Source organism: Anastrepha obliqua, chromosome 3 (assembly GCF_027943255.1).
Source record: "Anastrepha obliqua isolate idAnaObli1 chromosome 3, idAnaObli1_1.0, whole genome shotgun sequence".
Taxonomy (NCBI): Eukaryota; Metazoa; Arthropoda; class Insecta; order Diptera; family Tephritidae; genus Anastrepha; species Anastrepha obliqua.
Window position 1 is genome coordinate 113,115,652 of NC_072894.1, and position 21,142 is coordinate 113,136,793.

At 34.6% G+C, this 21,142-nt stretch overlaps 1 protein-coding gene across 2 annotated transcripts in view; it reads right to left on the bottom strand.

Annotated features, from left to right (window-relative positions):
- Window positions 1–21,142, bottom strand: part of LOC129242882 (cysteine-rich motor neuron 1 protein) — a 213,920-nt gene that overhangs the window by 69,887 nt on the left and 122,891 nt on the right. For both annotated transcript variants that reach the window (XM_054879781.1, XM_054879782.1), the window contains exon 5: window positions 14,804–14,931. In XM_054879781.1, the coding sequence (XP_054735756.1) occupies window positions 14,804–14,931 (128 nt within the window). The remainder of the gene's footprint in view (window positions 1–14,803; window positions 14,932–21,142) is intronic.

The window sequence follows — 21,142 nt, forward strand, 5'->3', positions numbered from 1 at the left end:
TCTGACAAACTTCTCTCACTAAACAGAGTAGATCTGCGTCTTTTAACAAGATATCTTACAGATCACTGCAGCCAGAGGTATCATCTAAATAATATTGGTCTATCTGAGACCAATGTCTGCGAAATGGACATAGAAAGCTCAGAACACGTGCTTTGTGAATGTCCTGCGTTGGGCAGACAGAGACTTCATCACCTTGGTGGTATCGTAGTATCTCCATGCAATCTTTGGAACAACAAACCCAAAATTGTGCTAAAATTTTTAAAAAGCCTAAAATTCTAGTGTTACAAAATAGGCCTTTCACAATAGATCAGCTCTGGTCGCAGTGCGTAGTGGCCTTCTAATAATAATAATAATAATGCGCAAAATTTTAAGACTAAATTTGCGAGTAATGCACCTACTTGTCGTGCACTCAGAGTCGATAATTCATTATACAATACCAGTCTGCTTTATAATTCCGGTTGAAAAATCGCACCTTTCTTTGGTGACCCACCTTAATGGTTGGGCTAAGGCCTTGCACTGCAACCAGATAGATTTATTTTGCGCCCCTTATTACTTAATTATAGTTATTTAGTGTACCGAGGAATCGAACCAGCTCTTTACGACGGAGCAATTGTAGGCCTTTCTAGTAGGTATGAGCCCAGGATTCTGTCTCCTGTGGCCTAAAGCCTCTCAGTTAGTGATTAAATGTTCCATAGACTTCTCTTCATCACAGCAGAACCTTCATGATCTTGTACTAGACAATCCTATTGTGTTATTACAGACAAAGTGACCTGTAAGTGCCCCACATAGTAGTCCTTTTTATCTATAGTTAGAGCAGATTTCGCTCTGTTGGCATTGAAGTTCAAAAACTTTTTGGAGTGATAAGGCCGCTTGTGCCATTCCAGTGCTCCCTGAGTTTTGTTTGGATCCATTTTTTAGATTCCTATTTTATATTATTTTTGTTAAAGCCGAAAAATGCGATTGGTCCAATAAATAGCCCTTCTGCCTTTTCTTTTTTGGCATAAAATCCTGCCTTCTCGTTTCTTTCGTGTCCCTCATGTAATGGTACCCAACTCAGTGAGACGTGAGAGGCCAGTTTATTGAGTGCATTGTTACACTCTATTAGGACTTTTGACTTGAATGTGAAGCTATTTAAGGCTTTGGAAAACCGGTTGACTGTCCGAAAGTATTTTAATTTTTACTCTCTCGAACCTCCTTTTGAACATGATTTCCACTGTTTCCATTATGACGAAGAGCTCCGCATGCAAAATTGTGGGATCTGTACTTAGTGTTAGGGATTTGTGTGCTCTAAGCTCCACTATTTCTGCTTCTACTCCTTGGAGCGTTTGAGAATCTCTGCTCGATTTTTGTGAGTCCTCATTTAGCCATGTTGGGTTAGCGTTGCCTAGACGGGAAGATAACCTTGCATCTTTTTACAAATTTTGAGTACAGGTTCCGTGTGGTCATTGGGCGTGCGGTCAAAAGGTAAGAGAGCAAAATAATTCTCATGAAATTCTTCTATAGAATACTGACAATAACAATTCTGCTAGAAACCTACTTCTAGCCCTTTTTACACATTTATATTTCATAATCATAAGGCACTTTTGGTATACACTTTTTGCACTACCAGCTCGCTTTTTTTCGGAGTAGCTTTTATTTGGTGTCATTTTAGCAGTTATAGACTTAATTGCTTCTGGTGCGAAAGTTCACTCTATTTTGTAGAGTCGTTATCTTTTTCCACTTTTGCTAGTCTTTTCGGCGTTTCATAATGATAAGACACTAGTCGGAAATAAACTTCTGTAGAGATAGAAGGTGCTGATTCTAATTTTGGATGACTTTAATTATAATTTTATTCAATTTAACCAAAAATGACGAGGTGCCCAATTTCATACAATTTTTTAAAAAGGTTATATTTTTGGATGAAAAAAAAAATGGAACCTTGATGGAGCCGATGGTTTTTTAAATTATTGGAGAGATTTGCGCATGAGCCCCCTTTTATTTTCCAAGCGCAACTTCGGTGGAGGTTATGTTATAGTTTGGAGTGCATTTACATTGAAAGCAACTCTTGATATACAGTTTACATCATCGCGAATGAATAGTGGGGACTTCGTTTTTTAGCAAGACAACGCCCGAATCCACGTAAGCAGGGAAACAAGTCAGTATATGACCGATTGTTTCATAGAAACTATGGACTGGCCGGCGTGTTCTGCGGATCTAAACCCAATCGAAAACATTTGGGTCAGAAGAGTTTACGTCAACAATCGCCGATTTGACAACACCAACGAGCTTAAAGCGGCAATTAAGGCAGAATGGGCTTTTTTAGATGCAAATTTCCTTAAAATGTTAGCAGAATCGATGAAAAAAAGGTTATTTTGTGTATCTAAAGCAAATGGTGCTTCCATAGAATACTAATAAAATATTCGAGACGACAGAAAAAAAAATTCGAAAAAAGTATACTTTTTTTAACCGGTCACTTTAATTAAACAGTGTCTTAACATTTGAAACGCCTGGAAATACGATTTTGCTAAACATTTTCTTTATTTATTAAAAAAAGTTCTAAATTCTGTAATGAAACAGATAACTTTTGTTACTTTAATCGATGAGTACAATTTTTATTTTCCTCTGAAATCTACAAATTAAAATACTTTGAAAAATTAGGGGTGTCTTATGATTATGAAACGCACTTTATTAAATACCCATAATTTTTTTTTCTATTTTTAAATGAAAGCTGAAGTTTTAAGAAAGTCGTAGTGGTGTAGAGAAAATTCTGAAATCGATCCAAAAAGTAAAAAAAGAATTATTATAGAAAAAACAAATGTATGAAAATGTTGAAATATTTTTAGCAAGTGCTTATAATAATATTTTAAAATTTTATTCAAATCTGTTGTTTAAAAAATGATTAGTAAGTGGTCCAATATGGTGGCACACACAATTTATTTTTTAAATTTAATTCTATGGTTTCAAAATTTTTTTCAGCCAACTCTATAATTTTAACAGGCTACAGAAATTTCTAGTTTAAAATATTTTTACTGTTACTCATTAATAAGCTTGAGATAAAGAATTGGAAAAGAGTCGCAAGCGATCGAGATGTATGCCAAAGCTCACAGAGAGTTGTAGTGCCAAAAGAGGATGATGATGAAATATTCTTACCCATTGGGCATCTTCCAAGCGCAAACTTATACTATGTTTAATGATTATGTGCAGAGATCAATTTGGGCAGACACCTCCTCCATGAGCAAATTGCTATTTTGGGCGACAGTCAGACAGCACTCAAAGTTCTCTCATTCATTGAAGTTAAGTGCTCATTGGCCTTTTAGTGTATCAAGAAATTAAACTTAGTAGGAATGCACCTTCGATTTTGGCTCATATCGATCCCAGGACACAGGGCTGTAACTAGGAGCAAAGTAGCAGATGCATTGGCTAGAGAAGCTGTGGCCTCATATTAATAAAACTCTAGGAAAGGCCTTGCTATGGAACAACGCACCAATAAGAAGAGGCTTACAGTTGAATAGCTGAAACTAAGAGACATGAGCGGGCATCAAGTAATAGGGCGAAATCAAACGAAATCCTTACTGGAGGGGTATAATCAAAGGAGGGTCAGGCAACTCAAAACCTTCCTTAAGGATAAATCGAGAATGTCTACAGGCATCTGCGCAGCCTGGTGGGAAGGTCGGCTGACTCCTGTCATTTCTCCGATTAGTCCTCAAAGACACCATCACACCTTCGGAATGGCACCATCTGAGGCTCAGTGAAAAAGCGAAGAAGTGCAAGAGGTACTTATTTGGTTTGGTTATTTACAATTTATTATAACTATTTTTTGAATACAATATCAATCAAGTGTCCACCTTTATTAGCAATCACAAACTGTGATCTTTTTTCTGCTATTGCAATCACCTTGTCCAGAATTTCGAGTTTTATAGCGTCATTTTCTGCACGAATGTTTGCATAAAGCTGTTCTGCGGCTTGTTGGCGTAAACTTTACTTTTTAGAAAACCCCACAAAAAGAAGTGCGGGCGCGTTAAGTCAGGTGCTCTCTCAGGGGGCCAGTCGATGCAACTTCTTTTTGACACTAGACGTCCCGGGAATTTTCGTTGCAGAAATTTAATTGTTGCATTCGCAGTGTGGCATGGCGCACCGTCTTGTTGAAACCAGTAACCGTCTAAATCTTTCTCACGTATTTGAGGGCAGACATAATGATCCAACGTCCAGCGATATCGGTTTCCATCGACCGTTTCGTTTTCTCGGTAAAAAATATGGCACAATTATGGATTCTCAGTTCCCCATTGTTTATTCACTCTGCCAGAGAGGTTAAAATGTGCCTCGTCAGTCATTAAAATTCGCTTCCAAAAATTCGGTTCAGTGTGAACCATTTGAGTGTCTGTTTGGCCGTATTCCAAGCGATGTGAATGGTCTGTCGGCAATATGCTTTGTGTCAATTGCACTTTATACGGAAACAAATTTAAATCATCCTTTAAAATGCATCGCATTGTGGTTTTACTCTGTATTGGAATATTTTTGGCCTACCAGTGAAAGTGCAGTGAATTATACTCACCATTAAGCCTCCATAAAAGCGAAAGTGGCCTCGGTAGTCTAGTGCAAGTGCACTAGCCTGCCATCCCAGAAGTTGCAGGTTCGAGTCCCACGTAAAGCAGATCCTCGAACTTAAACCTTATCCATTTCAGCCTTACTAGTCAGCGCATTATTTGCATTGTGGCTGCTAGGACAAGCAAAAACAAAAAAAAAACAGTTACACATTGCATCATTGGCGCCAGCATGAGGAAGCGGGCAACTGCGGTAACAGCGCAGACACACCAAATTTAGCGAAGTCCTTAACCATCTGTGCGATCTTTCTGCCAGAAAAATATGAAACACAGATGGCGCTTTAAGCAGTAAAAAAGGTGTTGTTTCTAAGCAACGACTGGTGGGCATTCCTACTACTTAGGACTGGTAGTGGCAGGGCCTAAGCGAAATAATGATATTAAATTGAGAGTGTGCTGGGTATTGCAACAAACATATTTAACTTTTCTTATCTACCTGAGCTTATAAAAGTAACATTTTATTCAATACGTAAAAAATTTCTTTTTCCTTTAAATTTTTAATTCTTTTGCGGCTTCTTAGACTTATCCATAAATTTGCGCTTCAATAAAATGAAAAATAATAATTTGCTATTTTTACACACGCAACCGCCTTTTTTGCTTTTATCATCTTTGCTTAGTACTTTTATGGATTTTGTTGGCTTCTTATGCATATCCCTCTCGTAACACTTGCATCTCTCTCGCATTTTTCTCTCACTTTCAACAAGACTTTTGAGATAGCGTAATTTTCCTCACCCTTTCAGAGTTTATTGCCCAACACCTTTCACTAATTTTTCATGCTTTCTGTTCTCAGTGGCTGATGTGTTGTTTTCCCAGTTTTCAATAGTCAACTGGATTTTTCGCTCACTTACTCATATTGGAGAAACCTTTCAGATGATTTTCTATCTTTTTTTTTTTTGTGTTCCAGCTACTCTAGTTGTTTTAACATTATTCTTTCTTTACCCATTTGTCTTTCTTTATTCATTTTATTTATCTTTTCCATTTCCATCCTTGCATATTTTTATTTTCACTATCTGTTTTGTATTATTTCAGTTTACTGAAGGCGTTCTCTTAATCTTTTTTGTTTGCGATTCCATTTTCATATTTCAAATTTATGCATTCAAATGTCTCTCTTTGAGTGGTGCCATACAATTTTTTTCTTCGCTCCCTACAAATTTGTATATCTGATAAAAAAGAAAAGAATTGAAATAAAAACAAAGCATACCGAGAAAAATGTTTTTAGTAGCATATTTTATGGCGCACGTAGATTGTATTGTGAAGTGCTTGCAGTTTTTTACTTATAATGTTATGACGACATGTATCAGTTTTGCGTGTATGCGTGTTTGTATGTAAATATGTATGTATGTAAATTCTTTCCCCTCCGTGTTTTCGTTTTTTGTTAAATTTCGTGGCGAAATGTGTTGCGTTATAAAAACTGGCAATTTTTTTGCTTAAATTTTTATTCATTTTTCCTGCTTTTATTCGTTATAAATCGTTTAAGTGCATGTACATAATTTTGTAGTTGCAGATTACATATTTATTATTATTTTTGCAAATTTTCTTTTCCAATAAAATGTTTAAATTTTTGTTGAAAACATTGAGAGATATGCGAAATGATATTTTTATAGTGAATTTTTATGCGTGTTTCGGAAATTTTTCCACCACATAAAGAACACAGAAGGTTATGATAACATAAAATGTTATGTACCAAACAAAAACAAAACCAAAAAATTACAGAACAAAAAAAAATATATACGAAACAAAATATGATCGCTTCATTTCATCAGTGTTTCCTTTATTGCGCTCGTCGCTTTATTCGCTGGACATATAGCACAGGGGGTATCAAATTTAAATAGAACAGTATTGAAGTACTCACATTTTTTTTATGTTTATGATTTCCCAATGGCGCTGAGCTGCCTTGTAAAGACTTCGGACGCTCTATCCACATAGCTGCTGGTAGAAATTGTTGTGTTGGTTGGTATGATGCGGATAATTGAAATAAGCGATTGCGTATAAAAAATTCCTTTCAATTAATTCCGGCCGTAACCGGGCACCACTCGGTAGGTTTCGTGTACGAAGACCATTCTGGGTACGAATCGCCAAATAATGGTAATAAAAAGGTTTTTATATGAGCGTTCGGCACTCGACATGCAATGACAAACTTCTGAGCGTATTTTCTGTTATGAAGAAGGTTCCACTCTGAAGCAACTTAAGCATTGCAACATATGTAATAAATTCAGGCCCTTAATTTTTAAAATTTATTTTAATTAGTTTTTATTAATAAAGCAGTTAACGCTTTAGCAAAATACAAGTGAAACAAAATTCTAAACGAAAATTCATGAGAATTTTTTTTTATTTATTTTTTATTTATATACTAATATCCAACATAACAACTTTTGGCTATACGATTTCTCAGCATTGAACATAAGGAAGATAGTAAATATTTTGCGAATTTAGAAAACATTTTCGTACGCAGTCTTATAGCGCATTCAATTTTAGTACAGTAAAGTGAAATTTCGAAGTGTCGAGAAATGGGCGTTGATTTTGGAGAATTTTTTCCAAATTTTCTCAAAATTCTATTTCAATAAAGTGAACGATTTTGAAATTTTTATGATAATTTTAAGAATTTTTTTCCATTTTGTATAAAGTTCGGAAATATAATTCATGCGGATTTTGTTAAAGAATTATTTTAGTAATGAATTTGTTATTTTTATAGAACATTAGTTAAAAAGGAAACGAAGTACTTCCTGCCATTAAACAAACAGTCGGAGTATTTGCGCATCAGCACCCAAGTCACTGCTGACAGTTATGATGGCGAGGTTATAAGAAACTTCGTTTATCTAGGAACCAATGTTAACACCGATAACAATGTCAGCCTGGAAATCCAACGTAGAATCTCTCCTGCCAATAAGTACCCTTTTGGACTAACAAAGTTGACACTTTATAAGGCTCTTTCTTACCGTAACAACGACTTGTTCATTATGCTCTGAAAGTAGTTAAATTCTAGAAAGACCTTCTGGCTATTAAAATAGGCACACACCTATTCAAAAGTCAAGAATAGCTCACTATTGTTTTAGCTGCTCCATCACTGGTCACCTAATTTGGGACCACTTTCAGTCGGGGACTGCAATGCTATATTAGTATTGTAGGACGCAACTTAAGCAAATGTTCACACAAAGCCTTAAACAATAAGAACGACATGAAGTCTATTACCATAGAAGTAACCCAAAATGGATAAAGAAGATTGTTCTCATGCATGTTGTCGTTTCAGGTAGCGGCTAGAGCAGTGATGTGATATTTTTACTCCCAAAATGCGTGTAAATGGAGTCTTGAGTTTTATTTTTTAGTTTCAATATTTCAGACTATCTCAATTATTTTTTAGTTTTTCCGATATATACGTTAAGAGAAAGCTGATATTTTTCTGCGTGTACAGATTAAAAATATGTATTAACCACGACTATATTGTATTAACCACCCTCTGTTTCTCCTCGAGGGTTGTCATCTGGTCGTGATAAGGAGACTCAGCAAGTGCAATGATTTCGAGAGCGATGCCGGTGGTAGCGTAGTTAATGGTAGGGCCTCCCAATTCGGTAAGGTCGATGGTTGAGTACCGAAGCTAAGAACGAGCAACATAACCAATTCTGCTATAGCGGCCGTCTATCTTGTATCAAGCGGCTGTCTATTTAATTGAGCAGCAATGGCTTGTCCATAGACCAAGCAGTAGCTATAAGCAATCAAAGGTAGCAACCCTACTATTGGACTAGAAAACCTGGCTAATTCCTCATCCTTGCGGAAAGTTTTTTCTTTTACCAGCTTGATAAGTGGTAGCCTTTGAACTGAGTATTGGTGAGTACAAGTTGTCGCTAAATTCATAATCCAATTTTGGTTTAAAATAACTTTTTTACTAAACAAAAGCAGAAAAATATTTTGAGTGATGGAAGTCTTTATTTTGACATTACCGCGCTCTTTTGCTTATTTGTTTGTATACTGCAGCTGTTTAGCTTGATAGTATCAAATATGATTGACAGTTGCAAAAATTACAAGTTTTCCGATAGGGTGACTAATTTTGCGCTACCCTGTAAAATATTACTCCAAGTGATTGACAAAAGTTACACCAAAGTAGAAATTCTAAGAAAAAATAGTTTAGCGACAGATAATAATTTGTACAAATTATCAAAACCTAGTAGCAATTCGACTTATCACTTCTCTCAACTGTGTATTAATTTCACCATTGATTTGATAATATTTATTCAGTTAAAATTAAAAACTACTTAACGCGTGATTCGATATTATATTGACAGAAAAAAAACATTGATTCGAAGCATAAAATTTATTGAAGAGGAAAATGCAAGTATTTGCTTTCCCTTGAGAAATGCTCATAATTTCAGTTTAGAAGATATACAGTCTGTGTTAGAAAAAGGGTAACGCGATTACTCATGAAGTATAAAAGATATATATTTAAAAAAATTTTACATGAAAGAATGTACAAAACTACGAGACGCAATTACTCAATAAGCCGTGTAGTCTGCATCGCTGTCGAGTATAGCCTGGCATCTTCTTGGCACGCTTTGAACCAGCTTCTTTCCGTAGCTCGTAGCACCCTTTTTAACAAAAACTGATCGTGGTTAGCGCAGTCACAGAGAAAGGTTCCGCCGATCACTTTATCTTGCTTTTTTGTCGTCACTTGTTTCAAGCTGCGCTCGGAAAAGTCATCAACGTTTGTGTACACTTTATACCGCCGATTCCACATCACAACAAACTTTTTTTGATTTTTAATTTCGAATGCGTGGAAAAAAATACCGCCTCAAAACGCTTCGCGAGCTTCTCACACATTTTTGTTTGGTTGCGTTTTCGCTTGTAGTTTCGACCGATACTAACCTGAGTTAGCACTGGCGTCGTAGCCCTTGAGTGGGAGTATTACGCAGCAAAAAGCAGAACGAAATATATCTTGAGGTTACGAGAAAATAACCACTTCTTTTCTTCTGAGTAAAAGTATAATTGGCGCTTACTCCCTTTATTTGGTGTTGACCGAGCTCCTCCTCCTATTTGTTGTGTGCATCTTGATGCTGTTCCACAAATGGAGGGATCTACAGTTTTAAACCGACTCGCAACGGCAGATGGTTTTTTATGTGGAGCTTTTTTATGGTAGAAATACACTCGGAAGCTTGCGATTGTCTGCCCAAGGGCGACCGCTCTTAGAAAAAGCCATTCCCTCTGCGAGGTTCGAATCCGGGCACTACTGGAGCGAAAAGTTCTCTATTTGCAAAATAAAATAAATTGTTGATGCGGTGCTAATCAAATTCATTTATCTAAAATGTTTGTCAACTACACATTTTTTGAGAAGTTCATAAGTTTTTTCGAAAAAAGGCTTATCCCGAAATTGTAAAGTGATTTTTGGTTGCTATAACTCGGCCCAGCTATTGCAGTCAACATCAGCAACCGAAAGTATGGCAAAAAGTATGTTTGGAATAAACATCACACCGCACACCAGAAGGTGAGAAGCAGAAGAATATGGAGCTTAGCCAGAACACCCAACAAAGTGTACTTAAATAATATGTATGAATGTATACGAGAAGTGAGTGAAAAATACAGCTCCCCTACAAACCGATTCATATTACCATGCGTCACATTATTAGCACACATTTAAGTACTTGTTTTGTGATTGAATGTTATTACTGGCGTTTATGTATTTTAATTCAATAAATAAATTCAACATAATAAATCGAAGCTGCATAAAATATTTCCATGACGATTCCATAGTAACTGCTTTGATTGGAAAGAAGATGAACGATTATTATTTTTTTCACTTTTCATCGATTCTCTCTCATCTTGAGTACATTTACAAGATATGCGGCGAGTAACTTATGACTTTAAGCTACGAAGACATGCACAGTAGTACACTTATTTGTAGATATGTGTGTGTGTGTAAGCTTACCTATATTTATTCTTAATTAGGTAAAGTAAATATGTCTCACGAGAGGCGTCAAGTTCATCAAAGTGCTGAATTCAAATTAGTTATGCATATACACAAGCACTTAAATTAATGCCTTAAATAGAGATAATTCTCACAGGATGTCAATTTATAGTACGATTGTATATTAAGTCTTAGTTATACAATTATGAGTAATCACTGCAAAATAGCTGGCTGTTAAAAGGAATTAGTAAATATTTTGTTTGCAGTAATGCTCCTAATGCTCCAGTCTATTACTGAGACAAACCCAGTATACTTCGGAGAGGACTGATTATATCATCCCGTCAGTAACGTTCGATAAAAACTTTGCCACTCTCATTCCGTCTCGGGTCGAATGGAGTAAGGGATTCTCACTTAATAACTTCGACCCCAAAGTCTATAAAAATGGCTCCAAAAGGGATTGTGGTGTTGGAGCTGGTATATATTCTCATATACTTAAAATTTAAAAGTCTGTACGTCTTCATAATGCCTGCAGTATCTTTAAGGCGAAAATACTGGCCATTGAGGAGGCTTGTAGGTTACTAATCGCAGATTTCTATTTTAAGGGCAATATGGCTTTTCTTTCTGATAGTCAAACTGCAGTCCAGGCACTGAATTCAGCTATAACAACCTCAAAACTGGCGGGACAGAGTAGGAGTAGCCTTACCACCTTGAGAGAAAACCTTGAAGTTACCTTAATCTGGTTCCCAGGACATCGAGGCATTGAAGGTGACGAAAACGCAAATGAACTGGGAAGAGCGGGATCTGCCATGAATAACGATCTGGCAGAATCGCTATTCACACCATTAGAAATATTCAAGATCTCAATTTCATTAAAATACCTCCGAATCACGTATTGTACATAGATAGAGAGACCAGACTAACAAGGCTACTATCACATTACACAATTTTCAAGTACAACAACAAATTAGGCCATTTTTTACGGTTTCAAATGAAGAGAAATACACTCCAGATAGGCTTTTCTACATATACTTTATTAAGTGGTGGATAGGAAGTTAAGGTCTGCGTAATATTTTGTAGTTGATTTTAGTTCCTTCGGTCATTTCTTGGCTGGTAAAAGTTTAGACTAAACTGCTGTTATATCATTCACTTAAATCATATCAACGTGGAAGAGTGGAAGAGCAGTTCTCAAATGTGAAGAATTATATTGGATTGCACTGTATGACAAAATCAGACTTTTTCCTAAATAACAAAGACACGCAAAGATTCTTGTTCAAATCACTTTTGATGAAGAGAGGTGGCCAGTCGGTGGAAAGAAAGAACTGCGATAATAAAACAATTCTCAATGTCAATCATTCAATAGGATTTACCGAAAAATTGGGAGCCTGGGTGTCTGAGTGTCTCACGAGCTCAATAAAACAACCAAAGATAGTCGCCTTCAAATTGCCTCTTAGCATCTCGTCCGCCATCGAGCAGCATGCACTCATAAACAACGCTTTTTGTACCGAATCGTCACAGGAGATGAGAAATGGTGCCTATAAAACAATGTGAAGTAAACAAAGGCGGGGCGGATCTAGGAGATACGCCAAAGCCGAGAATCAAGCCGGATCTTCACCCAAAGAAGGGCCGGAGGACTGGGAGGGCATGATGCACTGGAAATGCTCGAAAAGAATGCCACGGTCAAGAAGGAGCTCTGCATTCCCAAGCGGTGTGATTGAGGCTATTCGACTGAAAAGACTTGGTCGGCATGGTCAACCCATACTCTTTCACGACAACGCCCGGCCTCATGTAGCAAAAGTCGTCAAAGCCGAACTCCAAGAGCTCGAATGTTAATTGATTAACTCCCTGATATAATTAATGGTTTTTGTTTAAATAAAATTCTTCCGTAAAAACACTACGAACTTATTTCCCGACCCAATATTTAAGAGCTGTTCAAAGTTTTCACTATTTCGCACATTTTGAAAGTAAACCAACAAAGAAAACTATGCGATATTTCCATTTCAGGTCTATAATATTATATGTATAGCAGTTCTATGTAAAAAATGACGGTTAATATTTTTGTAGAGCATTTGAACCCTGTAATTTCTCAACAGATGGGTCTTTTTTGTCCTTTTTGTGGGAATGGCAAAAAATACGTATTGGGAGGTTGAATTAGTTTTAAAGGTGATACACAGATGGCGCTATTTATCACTTTATCGCGTTGGCAATACTGAATATATATTCATGACAAAGCCTCATCCCTAGGCTTTGTTTATCAGTATCTGTCATTTCGCTGAAGTATAAACAACGCAGTGTTTTCGTGCTCCGAGTATGTCAACTTTCGTGCCGTCGAAACGCAATTTGCGGGAAGCTTTGCTTTTCTGCTTCAATTTGAAAAAAAAATACAGCCCAAGCCCGTGAATTGCTGCAGGAGGCCTACCCAGACCATACTCCGTCGATTTCAACATGTGAGTACTGGTTTCGACGATTCAAAAGTGGTGATTTTCACACCGAAGACAAGGAGCGTCTTGGCCAGCCCAAAAAGTTCGAGGACGCGGAATTGGGGGAATTGGTAAACGAGGACTCGTGCCAAACCCAAGAAGAGCTTGCTGAATCATTGGGCGTTGATAAATCAACCTTTGCAAGCGTCTAAAAGCGATGGGAATGATCCAAAAGCAAGGACATTGGGTCCCGTACGAGTTGAAGCTGCGCGACGTCGAACGGCGATTTTTTACGTGCGAATTGCTGATCGAGCGACAAAATCGGAAGGGTTTTTTGCATCGGGTGGTGACTGGCGACGAAAAATGGATCCACTACGATAACCCAAAACGCAAAAAATCATGGGGTTTGCCCGGCCACGCATCAACGTCGACGGCCAAGCAGAATATTCACGGCAAGAAAATCATGCTCTGCATTTGGTGGGATCAGGTCGGCGTCGTATATTTTGAGCTGATCCAACCGGGCGAAACAATCACGGGGGATCGTTACCGATTGCAATTGATGTGTTTAAGCCGGCCATTGAAAGAAAAACGGCCGGAAACGGTAAAAAGGCACGACAAGGTTATTTTGCAACATGACAACGCTCGGCCGCATGTTGCTCAACCTGTCAAAAAATACCTTGGAACGCTTGGCTGGGAAGTGTTACCCCACCCGCCGTATAGTCCAGACATAGCTCCCTCCGATTATCATTTGTTCCGGCATATGAGTCTCGATTTGGCGGACCAGCGGTTCTCCTCGTACGAGGCTACCAAAATATGGGTTGAGTCATGGATAGCCAAGCAGCGGCCAGAATTTAGGAGAAACGGCATCCGGAAATTGCCCGAAAGATGGGCGAAAGTTGTAGCTAGCGATGGCCAATACTTCGAATAAAATATTTTGTACCGTTTTTTCACAATAAAGCCCCAAATCTTCAAAAAAAACCTTTAAAACTAATTCAACCTCCCAATATAATAACGGGATATAACGGGTTAAAATGAACTACAAAAATATTCAACATACAATTCTACCAGAAGCCTCTGAACACAGCAAAAGAAGTAGTTAAGCGCCAGAAATAAGTAGAAACAAAAAATGTTTACGGTTCTAGTACGGTCTGTAATAGTAATTCTGACACTTCCGTGGCAACAAATGACCGAGTAAAAGCGGCAAATAAAGCATTCTTGCACACATAAAATTATTCAAGTCTCAATTGCTATCAAAAGCTCAAGAGATGGCAATGTATAAATGGACACACCATACGCTTTATAAAAAGTGAACGAATCAGATGATTGGGGCACATTACAGAATGCCCAAATGGAGAGTTGCCAGTATACTGTTCCATAGGCAAGTGGTTGGATGGGTAGGCCGAGGAAGACCAAACAACGCTGAATTGATGAAGTCACAGCCGACTTGCGGAAAATGGGGATCGCAAACTGGAAAGGTGTAGCAGAGTATCGGTCGGACTGGAGAACCGTAGTTGTGGAAGCAAATGCCTGTAGTACTATTGATTGATGATGATGATGATAAGATACAGCCCACGATAAGTGATGGAACATTTTTACCAGTTTTAACCCAGGGACCCATTTTCTTTATTCACCTTAAATTAAAAATCGCAGGTTCAGTTGGTATGACCCTTCAACAAAAAAAAAAACTAGGGTGAGAAATTTGTATCATAATCAAGTCAAACTTTTCTTGTAACAGATGAAAAGTGCAATTTTGTTGATCCGTGCAACTGATTTAGCCCTTCCGGTGCCACTCTTTGTTATTTCACAGCATGCGCTAGGAACGTTATTCGCTTTTGTAGGACCAAAATTGATTTAAATTTAATAAAAAAAAATGTATTCGAGCTGAAAAGGTTTTGAAAAAAAAAAAAATTCACACTCACCTACGTTTCGTTAACGCTCTGCGCTTCCTTCGCAATTTTTTATACGTAAATGTGCTCGGTGAAATTGTGTAATCTTCGTCGAATTCCATTTCGATTTTGATTAAATTTTGTAAATTTAATTGGCAGTCCTGCAATTGGATATAGAAAATAATAAGTTTAATTATTTGTAATAGCTAATAAAACAAATTGGTTTATACAGTCCGCACTAATTTCGATTATCGGGCATTGAATTTAAACTAAGCAAAAATATTTCCAGTAATAAAATAATCCTATACAAGATTAAAAACTCATTATGTTGCCAAGTCGTCCATTTGACAGCTGTCCAACCAGACCAATAAATGTTGTCAAAATTATAAAGCGTTTTTTGACAGTTGAAATTTTTTGCCAAATAATTTTTTCGTTTTGTCATTGGCAAACATTAAGTCTCCTTCGCTGAAAATCAATGAAATTTGTAGCTGACATGGGATAACGTTTCCTGCTCACAGCGCTGCACACACTTAATAATCTTTCAATTGAAAACGGGATTTTATTGTATAAAACTGCGGTGGATTTACTAAGGATGTTCTTATTTGTGTTTTTGAAATTTCTGTTTATATACTCTTTCGTGAAATTTCAGCGGCGGCCAGTGTGGAATACGTCGGCCACGTATTGAGAGACAAAAGAGGAAAGTTTAGAAAAGAAATTAAAATTCTTAAAAAAGTTTTGGAGAATAAATTTTAAGCATTTTAAAAAAATATAAAATATTTAATAAAAGCATGTTTTTAAATAAATAAATAAATTTTAATAGTGGAACAAATTTGGAAAATAAAATGGCAATTTTTAATAAAATTATTAAATATAAAAGTTAACAAAATCTTAAATAAATTTTTAGTAAAAAAAAATTGGGAAAAAATTTAAATAAAAAACAAAATTTGAAAATATTAAATATTTCACATCTTGAGAAAAGATAAATTTTAAAGATAAACAAAATTTAGATTAATTTTAATTGGAAAGGAAAATAAATTTTAATGTAAAAAAAGTAGAAAATATATTTCACACTAAATTAATAAATTAAAAAGTTAAGAGAATTATCAAATAAATTTTGATTGAAAAGAAAGATGCAAATTAAATTTGAATTAAAAAAAAACAAAGATCGACAGGAAAAAATAAAATTGAAATATTGAAAAAATACATCCAAAATTAAAAAAAAAATGTTAAATAAATTTAAATTAAAAAGAAAATTGGAAAATAAATTTAAATTAAAAAGAAAATTGGAAAATAAATTTAAATTAAAAGCAAAGTGGAAAATAAAATTGACACGTTGAGAAAAAGAAATAAATTGAAAAGTTTAATTTAGTTAAAACGAACGTGGGAAAATCAATTGGAATTACAAAAAAAAAACAAAATTAGAGGAAAATAAAATGAGACTGATGTATTGAAAAAATGAATGCCAAAGTTAAAAAAAACTTCTAAATAAATATAAATTTAAAAAAAAATTGATTCTTTTTAGAAATAAAAATTAATGGTAAGGCAAAAAAAAAATAAACACTAATTTTTATTAAAAAGGAAACTGGAAAATGAATTTTAATTTAAAAAATGCGGAAAATATATTTGACACTAAATTAATAAATTAATGAATTAAAAAGCTAAAAGTATTAATTAATAAATTTTGATTAAAAAGAAAGTTGGAAAGTAAATTTGAATTAAAAGAAAGATTGAAAAAACAGATAAAATGAAATTGAAATATTGAAAAACTACATGCAAAAGTTAAAAAAATATTCTAAACAAATATAAATTAAAAAAAAATTGATATATTGAAAAAAAGTTTAAAGCTAAAAAATGATATAAATTAATTTTAATTAAAAAGGAATTTGGAAAATAAATTTTAATTTAAAAAAAGTGGCAAATATATTTCACACTAAATTAATAAATTAAAAAGTTAAAAAAAAAATGATTAAATAAATTTTGATTAAAAGGAAAGTTGGAAAGTAAATTTGAATTAAAAAAATAAGATTGGAAAAAAATAAAATCAAATTGAAAAATTGAAAAAATACATTCAAAAGTTAAAAAAATACAAAATAATTTTAAATTTAAAACAAAGTGAAAAATATATTTGACATTTTGAAAGAAAAAATAAATAAATACATTTAAAGGTTAAAAAAAAATGTTTAAATTAAATTTGATTAAAATGTAATTTTTAAAATAAATTTGAATTAAAAACAAAAGATTGGGAAAAAACAAAAAGAAATTGAAATTTTAAAAAAATACGTGCACAAGCTAAAAAAAAAAATAAATATAAATTAAAAAAATTTTATTTGATATTTTGAGGTAAAAAAAAGAATTTTAAAATTTGAAAATAAAATTTTAACTAACATCAATTGTTCTCTTCAATAGGAAACAACAATCTCCTCCACTGCAGACAATAACTTTAAAAGCGGAATCATTACTTCTATCTGATTCAGCTAAATATCTAGGAGTTATTCTTGATAGGAAGTTGAGTTGGAAATTGAACATCGAAAACAGATGTAAAAAAGCTTTCATAGCTCTCTATACTTGTAAGAAAGCTATAGGCAAAACCTGGGGTTTTTCACCTCGGATCATTTATTGGATATATACCTCGATCATCAAACCTATACTCTTCTACGGTGTGGTTGTATGGTGGACAGCACTCGAAAAACGGTGTAGAGTAGCCAAAATTGATCGAGTCCAAAGAACAGCCTGCCTCCTGATAACAGGATGCTTGAGTAAAACACCTACTAAATACGTTGCTTCACTTGTTCCCTATCGATCTAGCTGGCAAAGCGATTGCAGCGAAAGCAGCGACACGCATGAATGCTATATCGAAATGGAATAAGTATCTTGGCCATTCGGCCATACTGAACAGGAACACTGTTATCTCTTCCGACATAGACTATCATGTAAGTCTTCCATCACCACCCTTGCTATTCTCCTGTTTAGTCCCAACTAGAAAAGAATGGAAGACAAATCTTACCGAAATCGATGGCCCTCTGATTATATATACAGATGGTTCAAAACAAGACGGTAAAGTGGGATTTGGAATCTTTTTCAATTCCCCTCACATCAATCTATCATTTAGATTACCCGACTACTGTAGCGTATTCCAAGCGGAAGTATTCGCTATCTGGTATGCTGCGAAAACTCTTTTAGAAAATAGAATATCACTAGAGGATATCCGCTTTTTCACCGACAGTCAAGCGGCCGTTCGAGCACTCAGCTCCTCTTATACCCACTCAGATGTGGTTCGATCCTGTCTCTTATCTCTTAACGAGATAAGTGTTCAGAATTCCGTCCAAGTTATCTGGATACCGGGTCACAGTGGATTCGAAGGTAACTGCAAAGCTGATGAGCTCGCAAGAGCTGGAGCTGCGCAATCAAATGTTAGTAACTTACCCACAATTCACATTCCGCTCTCAACATGTAAATTGCTCATTGATCGAGAATTTCACAGCATTGCTGATCGGAGGTGGCGAGTGAAAACTTTTTGCGTTACGACCAGACAAATCTGGCCATCCTACAATCTGAAACAGACAAAAACCCTTATAAGTCTTTCGAAACACGAACTAAGGCATATAATATCTCTTATCACCGGCCACTGCCTTTTGGGCACTCACGCACGTCGGCTCGGGGTTCCTCAAAACGACCTGTGCAGATACTGCGAGGACGAAGATGAGGAAGTATCGAGCAGACATTTGCTGTGCAGTTGTCCCGGTCTAGCCAGAAGTCGACTCGCTCTTCTAGGCTCTCCAACAATTGACAATCTTTCAGTACTCTCGGACCTGAAAGTCGAATCTCTCATCAAATTTTCGAAACGAATTAATATCTTTGACCAAAATCTACAATAAAAATCTCGGTTAGGTGGGGAAATCATTTAAAATAATGAGCTCTAGGGCAACACAACGGACCCAACTTGCGGTCTATGTGGCACTCCGATGCGGGGTCACCCTTAAACCAACCAAATAAAAAAAAATAGACATATTGAAAAAAAAAGTTTAAAGCTAAAAAAAAATATAAAATAATTTAATTAAAAAGGAATTTGCAAAATAAATTTTAATTTAAAAAAGTGGAAAATATATTTCACACTAAATTAATAAATTAAAAAGTTAAAAAAAAAATGATTAAATAAATTTTGATTGAAAAGAAAGTTGGAAAGTAAATTTGAAATAAATTTAAATTAAAAACAAAGTGGAAAATAAAATTGACACGTTGAGAAAAATAAATAAATTGAAAAGTTTAATTTAATTAAAATGAACGTGGGAAAATAAATTGGAATTAAAAATAAAACAAGATTAGAGGAAAATAAAATGAAATTGAAATATTGAAAAAATACATTCAAAAGTTAAAAAAATACAAAATAATTTTAAATTTAAAACAAAGTGAAAAATATATTAGACATTTTGAAAAAAAAAAAATAAGTACATTTAAAGGTTAAAAGAAATGTTTAAATTAAATTTGATTAAAAAGTAAGTTTTAAAATAAATTTGAATTAAAAACAAAAGATTGGAAAAAAAAGAAATTGAAATATTGAAAAATACATGCACAAGCTGAAAAAAAAATAAATAGGTATAAATTAAAAAAAAAATTATTTGATATTTTGAGGTAACAAAAAGAATTTTAAAATTTGAAAAAAAAATTTTAATTAAGATCAATTAAAAACATAGTTAGGAAACAGGTTTGAAATTTTGAGAAAAAAGTTGGTAAATAAATTTATATTAAAATATACAATTAAATGCGTATTAAAAAAATTGAAATTTGGAAAAGAAATTTCAGTTTGAAAAAAAAAACTCCAAAGTTTAAAAAAATTTGGGATAACAAAGTCAAGTTAAAAAAAGAGGTTGTCTGTAAAGTCGGTAGAAGATAGTTGAACGTGACAACGTCATAAGAAAATACTAATGGAATGATTGCATTTTTCAAAAGAAATTTTTTTTTTATTTGTTTGATAGATATTTTGTATGGATATAGAGAAGGAGGTAAATGGAATCGCAATGGAATTGATCAGGTTACTTTTATTTGTACACATAATCTATTATGTAATTTTTTTTTTACAATGTACATAGGGTTCTGCAAAATGAATCGTAGTTCGAAACAATTTAGAAAAATTTTTCATAAAATTTTTCGTTCAGAAAATCATTTTAAATGTACCAAATACTTTAATAAAATTTATTGTTTCAATTTCTACTCAACTGTTAGAATTTAATTTTTGATTTTATTATTTTATAATAGAACGTTTTGTATTGACATTATGTCTTTCAGTACAATAAATAAACTGAATAAAAGTTGCTGTTCAAATTAGTTGCTTAATTATTTTTGCAAATTTAATTATAATGTGTTGTAAAAAGAGTTGCGTACATGAAATTCAGTTATTCTCTCTGTTTCTTTTAATAAAACTTTGCGCGCTTCTTAACCTGTTGCCGATTCTCGTTCAACTACTGAACACTACATATACAATTTGAAATGTGCCAGTCAATGAGTGGAATGACGTTGGTTCGAATCTCGGTGAAAACCCAAAATGCAGGAAAAATTTTTTCTAATAGCGGTCGCCCCTCGGTAAGCAATGGCAAACCTCCGAGTGTATTTCTGCTATGAAAAAGCTCCTCATAAACATATCTGCCGTTCGAAGTCGGCTTGAAACTGTAGGTCCCTCCATTTGTGGAACAACATCAAGACGCACACCACAAATAGGAGGAGGAGCTCGGCCAAGCACCCAAAAAGGGTGTATGCGCTAATTATATATATATATATATATATATATATTCTCTCTATCTACCAAATTGATGCGAAAATGAATGAAGGCTCAAAAATTAATGCATCAGAATACTATTTCAAAATTGATCAGTTCACTGTCGGAGTAAGGAATTAAGGCAGTGGTAAAGCTAATAAAGCAATTATTGTGCGAATACTCCACTCATCGAAGAATGCCTTTGAAAATTTGGGAGAGTGCGTGAGGAATACGCTTCCTTCTTCGAAGACCCAGATAGTTCAGACGCCATCTCACTGGAAGGTAAGATTGAATGAAAAAATATCTGTACGGAATATGGGAATCGGTCTAAGAAATTATCTACTGTACATTAAAATGTGAGTGGACTTGTTTCAAGTGCAGTGTGCCTCATCCGACTTAATCTAATTTTATATAATGAAAAAAAAAAATGTCTCTAAATTTGTTTTCTTTAATCTTGGGTGGCATTTTTTCAACGAGTGGGCGGCATATGAATATAAAAAACAATTATTTTTGAAAAAAAGTGTATACAAAAAATTTTGAACAACCCTTATACGAGTCTATGCATGTGTGTTGGAAAATGAAATGTGTATAATGCAATCGATTTTATGTCAGCATGAAAGTGC